Source organism: Chiloscyllium plagiosum, chromosome 23 (assembly GCF_004010195.1).
Source record: "Chiloscyllium plagiosum isolate BGI_BamShark_2017 chromosome 23, ASM401019v2, whole genome shotgun sequence".
Classification (NCBI taxonomy): domain Eukaryota; kingdom Metazoa; phylum Chordata; class Chondrichthyes; order Orectolobiformes; family Hemiscylliidae; genus Chiloscyllium; species Chiloscyllium plagiosum.
This window is the reverse complement of record NC_057732.1, coordinates 1,046,840-1,061,393: the sequence shown is the minus strand read 5'-3', so window position 1 is coordinate 1,061,393 and position 14,554 is coordinate 1,046,840. Positions and strand designations below refer to the sequence as shown.

Genomic DNA, 14,554 nt, shown 5'->3' with positions numbered 1-14,554 from the left:
TGGCTTCCTCTTGGATCTGGGAGCATGTACAGAGGTCACATGGAGTAGGGCCAACTGCAGGTGAAGGAGAAAGATGGACACGTTCACCTATCCAGTGGGAGGTTGGACAGTCCCATTGTACATGAAACATTCATGTGAGTGTGAGAGCATTGACCTCAACCCCAGCTTCCCCCTTCACTCATACTCCGTATCTTCCATTTGTCACTGACCACCACATCATTCTCTTGGCAAGAAGTTAGAAATAACAGCTAACTCAAATATTCCAATCCAAATGCATGAAGCACATTTTGCTGCAATTCATACGAACTTTAACTCATCAATGTTGTCCCTGCCTTTTGCGTTATTCAGCTGGGGGTATGACAGACACCAGGCAAAGAAACGGTGCCGTGCTTTGGAATTAAATCCCTCGAGGGGTGCAAGTTATCTGATGTGGTGGGGGGTTACCATGACGTGGTGCTGATTCTGGGGTCAGAGTGGAGATGAACTGCATGGATGGCACTCAAGGTCCTGTGTGACAGTCATTTGCAGTGGCAATATCACAATAACTAGAGCACAAAGTATGAGTGGAAAGTAGAATGCAGAGGGAATGGTCTCTTGTTTCTATCCTCGGGGAAAAGGCCATCCCTTCTATCCAGGGCAGCCCTCAGGAGAACCTTTAGGGAGTTGAACCCTGGACCCTCAGATTAAAAATCAAGTGATCTTGGCCTTCCATTGATTATTGCCACCTGATTTTGAATAATGTTGGTTCTTTATTTAATCATATTCCCCTTTCTCAGGTCAATTATTTGATATTTTGGACCAAATCCCCTCGTCTGTGTTTTCGTGTTCCATTTCTGCTGCCTCACAGCGCCTGAGACCCAGGTTTAATTCCCGCCTCAGAATGTGTGGAGTTTGCACATTCTCCCCGTGTCTGCGTGGGTTTCCTCCGGGTGCTCCGGTTTCCTCCCACAGTCCAAAGATGTGCAGGTCAGGTGAATTGGCCATGCTAAATTTCCCATTGTGTTAGGTAAGGGGTAAATGTAGGGGTATGGGTGGGTTGCGCTTCGGCATGTCGGTGTGGACTTGTTGGGCCGAAGGGCCTGTTTCCACGCTGTAATGTAATCTAATTTAATGTAATCTAATCTAATCTAATTTCAAAATTCCTTAAATAAAGCAAAAAAATCCATCTGCTATACTGGGCGGCACAGTGGCACGGTGGTTAGCACAGCTGCCTCACAGCACCAGAGACCCGGGTTCAATTTCTGCCTCAGGCGACTGTCTGTGTGGAGTTTGCACATTCTCCCTGTGTCTGTGTGGGTTTGCTCTGGTTTCCTCCCACAGTCCAAAAATGTGCAGGCCAGGTGAATTGGCCATGCTAAATTGCCCGTAGTGTTAGGTGTAGGGGAATGGGTCTGGGTGGGTTGCTGTTCGGAGGGTCGGTGTGGACTTGTTGGGCCGAAGGGCCTGTTTCCGCACTGTAAGTAACCTAATCTAATATGGAATTAAAAATGGATACAAACACCCGATGATGAAAGGCTACTTCTTCACTCATTCAACATTGAAACCATGTAGATTGTTTGCAGTGACTGTATGTGTGTGTAAGGAGATTCACTTTGTCACAGGTTGGATTCAGTATCATGCCACATGAAAGCACAACCTTGATGGACGTCATGCAGCTGGGTCTTGAGAAGTACCTGGAAGATTTAAACCATATCAGCTCACAAGCCAGTAAAGAATATGCACTGGAGAAAGCTCTCAGCAAGATGGAGGAAGACTGGGACGAAGTTAATTTTACATACATCAGTTACAAATATACCGGCATCAAAATCTTAGCAGCAGTGGACGATATTCAGGTGCAGTATGTCAAAGGTGTTTTACTGATTAGATTCACACAGCACAGATAAGGTCCTTCGGTCCATCAAATCTGTACCAACATAACGGTGCACTAATCCCAATTTCCTGCGTCTGTCCCATATCCCTGAATGTTATGATATTTGAAGTATTTATCCAGATATGTTTTAAAGGTTATAAGGTTTCCAGCCTCCACTACCCTCCCAGGCAATGTATTCCCGATTCCCACCACTCACTGAGTGAAAAGGTTATTTTCCCAAATCCCCTTTGAATCTCCCATCTCTTACCCTAAGACTATGCCCCCTTGTGATTGACCCCTCAACCAAGGGAAACAGCTGCTCTGTATTCACCCTGTCCGTACCTCTCATAATCTTATACACCTCAATCATGTCCCATTTCTGCTGCAGAGAATTTCTCCATCCCAGGCAACATCCTGGTGAACCTCCTCTGTATCCCCTTCAGTGCTATCCCATCCTTCCTGTAGTGAGGCAACCAGAACTGCATCCAATAATCCAGCTCTGGCCAGACCAACACGCTGTACAACTCCAACATGACCTCCTTGCTCTTAAACTCCAAGCCATGACTGATGAAAGCCTTCTGAAATCCAGCTCCTCACCAAACTGTGCATGTGCCTTCTCAACAATCCTGTTCATGTGCTCTGTTGACTTCATGGATCTGTGAATAATTATCCCAAGATCCCTCTGTTCCTCTTCACTGTCCAGTGTCCTGCCATTCATTAAATACTCCCTCATCTTTTTTTGTCTTCCAAAGTGCATCACCTTGTAGTTATCAGGGTTAAAGACCACCTGCCACTGGTCTGCCTTATCAAAGGTTTTACTAAAATCCATGTAAGTATTCACATACATGCTCGCATTTTCAAAACTTTCTACCCCTAATTAACTAATGCATTTCCAAGTGGATATTAATCTGCTCTTTCATGAATTTTCGCCAATAGCTTCCCTACCACTGACGTGAGACTCACCTGCCTGTAATTTCCTGGCTCATCTCTACCACTCTTCTTAAAGAGTAGAACCATAATATGCCATCTTCCAGTCCTCTGGCATCTCCCTTGCGGCCAGAGATTAATCAAGACTTTGTGTTAGAGCCTCGGCAATTTCCTGCTTCGCCTCTCACAGCAGCCTGGGATGCAAATCATCTAGGCCAGGGGATTTGTCTGTTTTTAAGTCTGACTGAGCCTCCAGCTCCTCACCAAACTGTGCAAGTTCCTCACATTCCCTTTTACCAAATTTCATATCTACATTCTCCTTTTCCAGAATGAAGGGATGTGTTCATTCAACACTCTTACATTATCCTGCAGCCTCACACACAAGTTTAGATTAGATTAGATTAGATTACTTACAATGTGGAAACAGGCCCAAGAGCCCAACAAGTCCACACCGACTCGCCACCCACACATACTCCTACATTTACCCCTTCACCTAACACTTTGGGCAATTTAGCATGTCCAATTCACCTGACCTGCACATCTTTGGACTGTGGGAGGAAACCCACGCAGACACAGGGAGAATGTGCAAACTTCACACAGTCAGTCGCCTGAGGTGGGAATTGAACCCAGATCTCTGGCGCTGTGAGGCACCACTGTGCCACCGTGCCGTCCATACCAAGTTATAACCATAACCAAGTTTGGTTCCTAATAGGCCCTATTCTTTGTAATGTGTTTATAAAACACCTTAGGATTTTCCATAATCCTGTTCACATGTCATTTCTCATACCCCTTGTTTAATTTTCTAATTGCTTTCTTAAGTTCCGACCTGTTCGTCTTGTATTCCTCAAGGGCCGCAGCTGAATTGCTCCCTTTGGACTTGCTAAAAGACTTACTCTGCTTCATCCTTATCCAGTCCTGAGTTGATCTAGACATCCAGGGTTCTCTGAACTTATTACTCCTACACTTCCGTCTTAAGGGTGAATGTTGCACCTGCATTTTCCCCAGCTCCTTTTTGAATGCCCCCCACTGCTCCGCAGTAGACTTACCCGCAAGGAGCTGTTCCCACTCTACTGTGGCCAGATCCTGCTTTACTTTAATAAAATCAGCCTTCCCATAGTCCAAAGCCAGCTTTTGAAGCCATCTTTTTCCTAGTCTAAAACAAATTTGAACCATACCGTGCTGTGGGCTCTATCACTAAACTGATCCCGTACTGCCAAGTCAAACACTTGTCCAACCAGCTTCTGCCCCTGAACCACCTCATTGGACCTTCTACATATTGCTATAAAAAGATCCCCTGGTTACATTTCAAGAAATCCGCCCTGTCTAAACGCTTAACACTGTGACTTTCCCAAATTATGTCGGAAAAGTTGAAATCCCCTAGTGCAATTAGCTGATTATTATTCTTACACTCCTCTGTGAACTGTCTACATGATACATTGAGGTAATGCCTCCAGTTTCCTTTAGGAGTGAGTTGTGCAGTTACACTTGATGGTTAAGGAGGAAGTTTGGAACCAGTTTCCATATTTTTGTTCGACTTGGAGTGGGATTTTATCAAATGCAGAGGCACTTTTTAAAATGTGTTCAGCTTGAGAATGTAACTGGATTTGAACCTAATCTTCAGTGATCAGCTGTGCCTCGAATAGAGATCAGAAGATATCTAAAGGCTGGAGCTCATTTGATCTTTTGCTTGCTGCAGTATGTGTGATGGCATTTGCTGGCAGCTGCTGCTCTTGTGATTTTAAAAATACCTGATTTCCTAATTGGTTAAAAAAAGGAATAAGCCAAACTTGTAGGAAGCTATTTTTCATTAATAGCATCCAAAATCACACCTGGTCATTTCATAAGAATCAGTCTCAAGTTCACTTTTAAAAAATACAAAATTATGTGATCCCAAATTTTGAACAAGTAATATTGGATGAATTCTCTCACTTAGTGGATTAACTTCACAAATTACAATTAATTCTTCTGTTGCAGATACTGACAAGAATCATGTAATTCCATTATTGCAAAATAGACTTTTTGCAGAAGAGGTTTAAATTGTCTGCTTTGAAGTTAGCTGGTGCTTTTATTAAACCTCTCCATTGCACTAGGAAAAGAATGGATAGGAGTCTGGAGCTTATTTAATAGCTGCTATCTTGCATGCTGCATTTAAATAAAAAACTCTGTGATCTTATTGAGTGAAGGTATGAAAATTTAAATTGTTAAGTGACAATAGTGAAATAGTTTCAGATGAGATTCTATGGGTTTTCTTTTGTAAATGACACTTCAGTCTCTGCAGCAAACAGCAATAAGGTTCAATCATTGCCAATTGCTGGCCACAAATCTAGCTCTGTACAAGCTCTAACTTATCTCTTCGTTTTATCTTATTCTTGGCATCCATTCAGGACCATAATCCGTGAGTATAATCTATTTCTCTCAGGTTTTACTTGAAGACCACATTGTAAAAACTACCACCATGAAAGGTTCTCCATTTATTGCCTCCTTCGAAAAGGAAATATCAGCATGGGAGTCTAAGCTGGTAAGTTGGTTTCTTGTAGAATTTAATTAGTGTCTGAATTTTTTTTTGTTGCATCCCACGCCTTGGTTTTTTTTTTGTTATCTGTTGGCGTTCATGCTTCAGCAGTTTTCAGTTGATGTAACTTCTTCAACTTGGGCTGCAGTGCTGGTCTTGTGGGAACAGCATGACATGCAAACTGCTGAACTGAGGCTGCTTTAGTTTTCATCGTGAGAGACGAAACTAAATAGGCAGTCACTCAGTAAGTGAGCAACTCATCCATGTGAGACTGACCAAGGAGCAGGCTTGGCTCTTACTTCACTGTGCTTCTTCAACTAGAACAGAAAGAAGGAATGTCAGGGCTGGTTGTGCAAGATGAGAGTTCACCTCCCAGAAGCTTGCAAGACAGAAAGGAGGAGAACAGGCATCTGCAGAGCCATCCCCTTTCTCTGAAAAGTAATCCGTCTCTTTTCTTGTTACATTCGTACTGGTAGCAACAATTTCGACTTCACCCAGTATGTTGTCTTTTCACAGTGGCTGATGCATAATATCCTGGAATCTTGGCTCCGTGTCCAAATGGCTTGGCTGTACCTGGAGCCGATATTCAGCTCAGAGGATATCCACAGTCAAATCCCAGAGCAAGGAAAGATGTTTGACGTGGTGGATACAAACTGGTGAGGAACTCCTTTTACTTAAACAAAACAGAAACATGTGAAAGGATCATAGCGGAAGGGAGGGGAGGTGGTCTGTGTTTGTATTATAATAGAAACTAACCGCTTTTGTAAGAAAATGTGACATTTACTGTGGTTCTACAATGAATTTATCCACAAAATCATTGTTTTATCCCATATTTTACTGGCAAACGTGTTTTATTCACTATACATGTGAAAACGTTTGTTAGTCTAACATACATGAAAGAACCTGATTAAAATTAAGTTCCTTCACACAGAAAGATTTGTAATCATGATAAGTGATGAAATATAAGCAGCTCAGTTGGTGTTGCATTGATTGTGTTTACATTGAACCCCATTGTCTAGTGTTTTCTTATCATTGTTGGAACACTGAGTGCGTAGCTTGACTTTGTTTTTTTTAAAACTCACCGAGTAAATCTCCTTCTGTCAGTCGAGCTCAAAGTCCAAGTCTTTTTGAAGCTGAATGGACTGCATTGTCCTCCCAGCTAAAGGGATGCAATTAGCAATTTTAAACTCCGATGAGGAAATATGAGGTTGATATAAGGCAAGAGACTAGGGGATTAATGTCAAACTAGAACAATGAGAATCCCTTCTAATTGCAAATGCTTTTCACTAGTAAACATAGCAAAGGTTTTTAAAATGATCCAGTTAATTAATTTCTTATTCTCATATCTGATCTGGTATTAAATTTGGACATCACGATGTGATTTCATTTGATTTAAAAATAGTTGGTTCATTGTCACGCACAAAGATCGAGAAAGACATCGACCTGTAAAGATTCAAAGACCTGTTTCTCTCTTGAGGGGTGTCATGTACACCTTTAAAACTTGGCACAACTAGCTGTCTTAGCATCAAGTAAATGTGACTTTCCAATCTTTCAATATTGTGCAGTAACGCCAATAATGCCATAAAGCATATCTCTTTTGGAATTGGTTTTATGCTTCATCTAAGAATTTGGGTTGAAAGAACGGGCTGGATGAAAGGAATACAACTTCAAGACTTGGGTTTTTTTTGTCAGACTGTTGATCACAAATTAAGCCAAAACATTTCTTTACTCATTAATCTTTGATATTTTTGGCTCCAAATCTACTTTATTAAAAGACTATTTCAACATGTGCTTCTTTCTTCCAAATTCCTAATCGTCTGACTGACTCCTCCCACTCTGTACTATTTGTGCCCAGTGGGGAGCAGGTCTGTGACAGCATCACAAAGTTACTCCAGGGTCCTAAATCCCTTACACAGTAGTATGCTCAGTACAGTGGAGTCTGAATCGAGACATAACAGTGAGGCCCCTATCTATCAACAAGGATGTAGAAGATCACAGGGCATAGGAAAGCAAGACAGTTATCTCTGGTCTCCACCATCATCTGTTAAAGAGATGATCTGGTAATTTATTAAGGAGCTGCTTATGGGAACTTGCTGTGTGCAAATTAGCTAGTGGGTTTCCTGTATTGCAAAAATGACTTCACTGTGAAAGTATTTCATCTGGCTTTGGGAGGTTGTGGTTGCGAAAAGTGCTCTCAAAACAAGTCCTTCTTTGTTTAACAATTCCATCATGTTTCTTTTTCGTAATAGCCTGGATTGAATTGTGAGCTGTTAGAGTGGCATTCACATTGACATCAAATAGAATGAGGCAGATTTGTGAAGAGACAGTCAATCAGAACACAGCTTGAATGATGCTGCCTGAGACTGAAATGAACGCAATGATCTGAGCACATGCGGAACGTAGTATGTGTGCTTTTATAAAAACCAAACTGTGCAAACAACTGGCTTCAACTACCCACAACATGCATTTCCAAAATGTCTTTCAATTTTTCCGGTCTGTGCACACTACGTTTGTTTAAATGAATGTTCCTTCTCAGAGGGAAAATCCAGCAACACTTGAAACGAGGGTATGGGAGCGCCATTTTGCAATACAGTTGGTCCAGTGTGCATCATTTGTATGTTATATTATCCTTCTGGAAGAGTAAAGATCAGCCTTTCTGCATTTGTGTTCTGAATATTATTCTGTGCAGTATGACAATTGCTGCTTCCAGTTAGCTAAATCCTGTAGAGCTCTACAAGGTACAGAATGACTAACTGCATTGTGTGGTGATCAGGACTTTTAAAAATTAAATATGGGACATGGGTGTCACTAGCTGATCCAGCATTTATTGCCCATCCTTCGTTGTCCTTGAGTAGGTGGTGGGGAGCTGCATTCTTGAACCGCTGCAGTCAATGTGCTGTAGGTAGACCCACAATACCTTTAGGGAGGGAATTCCAAGATTTTGACCCAGTAACACTGAAGGAATGGTGATACATTTCCAAGTCGGGATGGTGAGTGGCTTGGAGGAGAACTTGCAGGTGGAGGTGTTCCAATGTATGCCATGCCCTTGTCCCGAGATGGAAGTGGCCATGGGTGTGAAAGGCGCTGTCTGAGGATCTTTGATGAATTTTTGATGGGACAATGTGCTGTGAGTGACTCAGATTATTACTATTGGTTTCCCAGGTCTTTATATTGAAGTTCAGTTGCAATATTCCTGTGTGCCATCTGCTGTTATTTCACATCTCAATTATAAAAAGGCAGAATTTAATTCTCCTCACCCCTTACCCCCACGATGGCAGGTTCAGTGAAGAAGGGGGGATGTTAAATAGAGGTAGTGGGGTTCAGGGTAGTGGTGGAGTCTCCCATCTTCCTACATTTCCCCTGTTCCATTTCTGGGGATTTCCCACAACTGAAGGCCAGTAAAGGGTTTCATTCTGTCTTCACTGGTGCCCCAGCAATGGGCAAGGGAAGTATTGCAATCCAACAAAGTGCGCCATCAAACCCTGACATATTTTTGTGGGTTGTTGTTGAGGGAGCCGGAGAAGAGGTCCCTTGTACATAAACGCATCTGATTTGAGGGGCCAGAAACTGAGATTAGGGTTCTCCATTGAGAACCAACCTCTTTAGGATTGACTCTCCCTCCTGACTCCCCTGTGCCTGGGACCAGTAACAATCTTAGGCCTTGAGATGGGTTTTGTATCAACATCAGACACAATCTTCACCTCCACCCCTCCAGGGATCCATTAGGGTCTGTTATAAATATTGAAAGGACTTTCACTATTCTGTAATAATTAAAGATGACCCTCACAGACTTGGTGAAACAGGATTAGACATTCTTCTCATGAGCCTTACCTTGGAGTCAGATGTTATTTGATTCACGCTCATCCCATGGATGAGCAACAAAACTCAATATAAACAGCTCTTTGTACTTGTCAATCGAAACAGAATAACACGGTGAAGTGACCGATGAGGATCACAAGCATCAGAGCCAAAATACATGTGCTCAATAAAGATTTATCTCAGATTTAAAATTGAGCATCCACTGATGTGTGTGGAAGAGAGTTCTAAATTAGAAATGCTTCCTAACATCTCTCCTGAACAGTCCGCCCCTAATTCTCCCTAGTTTTAGAATCTACTTCAGGGGTAATAGTTTATCTTTTACTATTAATTCCTATTAATATGTTGGACCCCTTAACCTTCTAAATTCTGGAGAGAACAGGCCCAATTTGTACAATCCCTGCTCAGAACTTAAATTATTTTGAGCAGGAACAATTTCTCCGTATCTCCTCTGTTTTTGAAAACCTCTATCAGATCTCTTCTTGGCCCTCGACTCTCCAGGGAGAACAGTCTCAATCTCTCAAATTTATCCTCCTAATTAATAAATCTTATCTCTGGGACCATTCTTGTAAATCTCTTCTGCACTCTCTCTCCAAAGTGTAGTGCCCAGAATGCAATACTCCAGCTAAGGACTGACAAATGACTTATAGAAACCTTGCTCCAGTGCTCTATGCCCCCATTAATAAACTGGAATTTTTATTAACTGCTCTTTCTCCATTTACCTTCAAAATAATTTCCTCTCATAGACCCAGATCATTCTGCTTCTGCATCCCTTTCAAGATTTTATCCCTTATTTATAATGTCAGAAAATATTTACTGTCAGAAAACTACGAGTTTCATTAATAGTAAGTAACCTCAGGCATGAAGCACAAATCTTTGTAACATGTAACACTGTGAAATTTAAAAATGTCTTTTTAACAAGGTGTTTAAGTATTTTAGAAAGACAATCCTTTGAGTTTAGCATTCCTGGTAGGTTTTTATTAGCATCAAAGTGTGACTGTTTTCATTCTTTTATTTTAAAGAAAGAGCAAGGTGTTCTGAATGTATTTTGTGCTGATTTGCAGAGAATTATGGAGTCCTAGCCATCAAAACCCCAATGGTCTAGTTTTCATTTTGTGAATGGCTATGAGAGCCATTTAGAATCGTTTCATAGTGTGAGACTTGAGTCAGTACCACATCGGAAAGAAAGGAAGACTTGCATTTATATAGCAACCTCTACAACCTCATGGCATCCAGTAGGGGATTAAAGATGGCAGTTTCCATAAGAGTCAACTAATTCAGACTGCCACTTTTGAAGCCAGGCTCAAGTTGAATATGGCATCCTTGCTATATACTGCTCAGCCATCCTGTTAGCTGCTGTTTCTTTGTGTTTAACTTGAGAATTGTGGTTTGGCAGACAGTCACAATGTGTCACGTTTTTTTTTTAAATAAGCTGAAAGTATTGGCATCAATAATGAAAACCTGCTCTGAGCAAATTAACAAAATTGCATTTTTAAAAAAAACCCTCTTCTGTCCCGTTTTTGTGAGGGCAGTTTTCAATTGGCTGTCTCGGGATAAAAATGATTCACACTGAGAACAATTGCAGCTTTTCATGTTCCATTTAGCTATAATTTGAGAATGAGGACAGCTGTGCTTTTGTAACAGGCAAGGCTGTTGTATTAACACGGTCCTGGTGGCTTCATGCTCATGCTGGTGTTTTGCGGCAATGCATTTTCAATTAAAGTTGTGAAGCCTGTTGTGCAAAGGTACAGTCACTTTATTCCGTCTATTCTCTCTGACTCTCCAGGAGGCTGATAATGAGAGAATCGGTCAAGGGAGCCAATGCAATGCAAGTTATCTCCCAGCCACAGATGTTGGATAAGCTGAGAGAAGCAGAGTCACTGTTGGATGACATTCAGAAGGGGCTCAACGAGTATTTAGAAAAGAAAAGACTTTTCTTCCCCCGGTAACCTACGTCTTTTTTTTTTACGCTTTTGTTTGGTCAAACAGCTTGCGGCTCATTCGAGTTGACTGAGTGGGATTTCGGGGCTTCACTCCCCCCTTGTTCTCCTTCTTTTCTGTAGGTTTTTCTTCCTCTCTAATGACGAACTGTTGGAGATTCTCTCAGAGACAAAAGATCCTCTTCGAGTCCAGCCTCACCTCAAGAAATGTTTCGAAGGGATTGCTCAGCTCACCTTCAACGCCAACAAAGAAATTACCCACATCGAGTCAGCCGAAGGGGAGAAAGTTGAACTTGTCACTCGCATCATCCCGGCCAAAGCCAAGGACCTTGTGGAAAAGTGGCTTTATGAGGTGAAGTGGCTCATTCTATCTCTGCTTTGGAAAACCTTACCCAATTAAAGAATGTAAAAACTAGGAGCAGAAGTAGGCCATTCAGCCCATCCAGCCTGTTCCACCATTTAATCAGATTATGGCTGATCTCATCTCAGCCTCAACTCCAATTTGCTGCCCTTCCTTTCACCCATTAATCATTAAAAATCTGGCCATCTCCTCCTTAAACTTATTCATAGGACATTATAGCATAGTTCAGGCACTTCTGCCCTTGATGTTGTGCCGACCTGTGAAACCGATATGAAGCCCATCTAATCTATACTATTCGCCCTTAAAGTTGGCGAGTCTACACCTGTTGCAGGCAGGCCGTTCCACATCCCTACTACTCCCTGAGTAAAGAAACTATCTCTGACATCTGTTCTATATTTATCACCTCTCAGTTTAAAGCTAGGCCCCCTCGTGCTATCCATCACCATCCGAAGAAAAAGGCTCTCCCTGTCCACCCTAGCTAACCCTCTGATTATCTTATATGTCTCTATTAAGTCACCTCTCAACCTTCTTCTCTCTCACGAAAACAGCCTCAAGTCCCTCAATCTTTCCTTGTAAGACCTTCCCTCCATAACAGGGAACATCCTAGTAAATTTCCTCTGAACCCTTGCCAAAGCTTCCACATCCTTCCTGTAATGTGATGACCAGAACTGTGCATAACACTCCAAATGTGGCCACACCAGAGTTTTGTACAGCCATGATCTCATGGTTCCAGAACTCTACTAATAAACGCGAACATACCATATGCCTTCTTAACAGCCCTATCAACCTAGGTGACAACTTTGAGGGATCTAGGTACATGGACATCGAGATCTCTCTGCTCATCTACACGACCAAGAATCTTACCATTCACCCAGTGCTCTGCATTCCTGTTACTCCTTCCAAAGTGAATCAGCTTATGATTTTCAGCATTAAACTCCATTTTCCATCTCTCAGCCCAGCTCTGCAGCTCTCCATGACCCTCTGTAACCTACAACATCCTTCGGCACTATCCACAACTGTACTGACCTTAGTGTCGTCTGCAAATTTACTAACCCATCCTTCTACTCCCTCATCCAAGTTGTTTGTAAAAATGATAAATAGCAGTGGACCCAAAACAGATCCTTACGATACACTAGTAACTGAACTCCAGGATGAACATTTCCCATCAACCATCACCCTCTGTCTTCTTTCAGCTAGCCAATCTTTGATCCAAGCCGCTAAATCACCCGCAATCCCATGCCTCTGTATTTTGTGCAATAGCCTACTTTGGGGAACCTTATCAAATGCCTCACTGAAATCCATATACACCACGTCAACCGCTTTACCCTCATCTACCTGTTTGGTCACCTTCTCAAAGAACTCAGTAAGGTTTGTGAGGCACGACTTAGTCTTCACAAAACCATATTCTGGATCAGTGGTGCTGGAAGAGCACAGCAATTCAGGCAGCATCCGAGGATAGGCAAAACCATGTTGACTATCCCTAATCAACTTATTCCTTTTGAAATGATTATAAATCCTATCTCTTATAACCCTTTCCAACACTTTACCCACAACTGAAGTAAGGCTCATTGGTCTATAATTACCAGGATTGTCTCTACTCCTCTTCTTGAACAAGGGAACAACATTTGCTGTCCTCCAGTCTCCTGGTACTATTCCTGTAGACAATGATGACATAAAGATCAAAGCCAAAGGTTCGGCAATCTCCTCCCTAGCTTCCCAGAGAATCCTAGGATAAATTCCATCTGACCCATTGGATTTATCTATCTTCACACTTTCCAGAATTGCTAACAACTCCTCCTTGTGAACCTCAATCCCATCTAGTCTGGTTGCCTGTTTCTCAGTATTCTCCGCAACAATATTGTCTTTTTCCAATATGAATAACGTTCTTTTTCCTGGAATTCCACAGATTCATGATTCTTTGAGAGAAGTGATTTCTCCTCATCGCTGTTTCAAATCCACTATGCTATATCCTAAACCTATGACCTCTCATTCTCGATTGCCCCATTTAAGGAAACTCTATTGCCTCCCTATCTCCACCAGCCAATTAGCCAAACACCGATATATAGAACATAGAACATAGAACAGTACAGCACAGAACAGGCCCTTCAGCCCACGATGTTGTGCCGACCATTGACCCTCAAATTTCTGTGACCATATGCAGGTCCAGCAGTCTCTTAAATGTCCCCAATGACCTTGCTTCCACAACTGCTGCTGGCAACGCATTCCATGCTCTCACAACTCTCTGTGTAAACAACCCGTCTCTGACATCCCCTCTCTACTTTCCTCCAACAAGCTTAAAACTATGACCCCTCGTGTTAGCCATTTCTGCCCTGGGAAATAGTCTCTGGCTATCGACTCTATCTATGCCTCTCATTATCTTGTATACCTCAATTAGGTCCCATCTCCTCCTCCCTTTCTCCAATGAAAAAAGTCCGAGCTCAGTCAACTCTCCTCATAAGATAAGCCTTCCAGTCCAGGCAGCAGCCTGGTAAACCTCCTCTGAACCCTCTCCAAAGCATCCACATCTTTCCTCCAGAACTGGACGCAGTATTCCAAGTGCGGTCTAATCAAAGTTTTATAGAGCTGCAATAAGATCTCACGACTCTTAAACTCAATCCCCCTGTTAATGAAAGCCAAAACACCATATGCTTTCTTAACAACTCTGTCCACTTAGGTGGCCATTTTAAGGGAGCTATGTACCTGCAGACCAAGATCCTCTGTTCCTTCACACTGCCAAAATCCTATCCTTAATCCTGTACTCAGCTTTCAAATTCGACTTTCCAAAATGCATCACCTCGCATTTATCCAGGTTGAACTCCATCTGCAACCTCTCAGCCCATCTCTACATCCTGTCAATGTCCTGCTGCAGCCTACAACAGCCATACTGTCAATGACACCTCCGACCTTTGTGTCATCTGCAAACTTGCTGAACCATCCTTCAATCCCCTCATCCAAGTCATTAATAAAAATTACAAACAGTAGAGGCCCAAGGACAGAGCCCTGTCGAACACCACTCACCACTGACTTCCAGGCACAATATTTTCCTTCTACTACCACTCGCTGTCTTCTGTTGGCCAGCCAATTCTGTATCCAGACAGCTAAGTTCCCCTGCATCCCATTCCTCCTGACCTTCTGAATGAGCCTACCAT

At 42.4% G+C, this 14,554-nt stretch overlaps 1 protein-coding gene across 1 annotated transcript in view; it reads left to right on the top strand.

The window, feature by feature from the left end:
• The window catches only part of LOC122561437 (dynein axonemal heavy chain 3-like), a 466,282-nt gene that overhangs the window by 152,994 nt on the left and 298,734 nt on the right, over nt 1–14,554 (top strand). Inside the window, exons 16-20 of the mRNA XM_043713180.1 lie at nt 1,602–1,832; nt 5,196–5,294; nt 5,805–5,944; nt 10,891–11,049; nt 11,168–11,396. Of these exons, the coding sequence (XP_043569115.1) occupies nt 1,602–1,832; nt 5,196–5,294; nt 5,805–5,944; nt 10,891–11,049; nt 11,168–11,396 (858 nt within the window). The remainder of the gene's footprint in view (nt 1–1,601; nt 1,833–5,195; nt 5,295–5,804; nt 5,945–10,890; nt 11,050–11,167; nt 11,397–14,554) is intronic.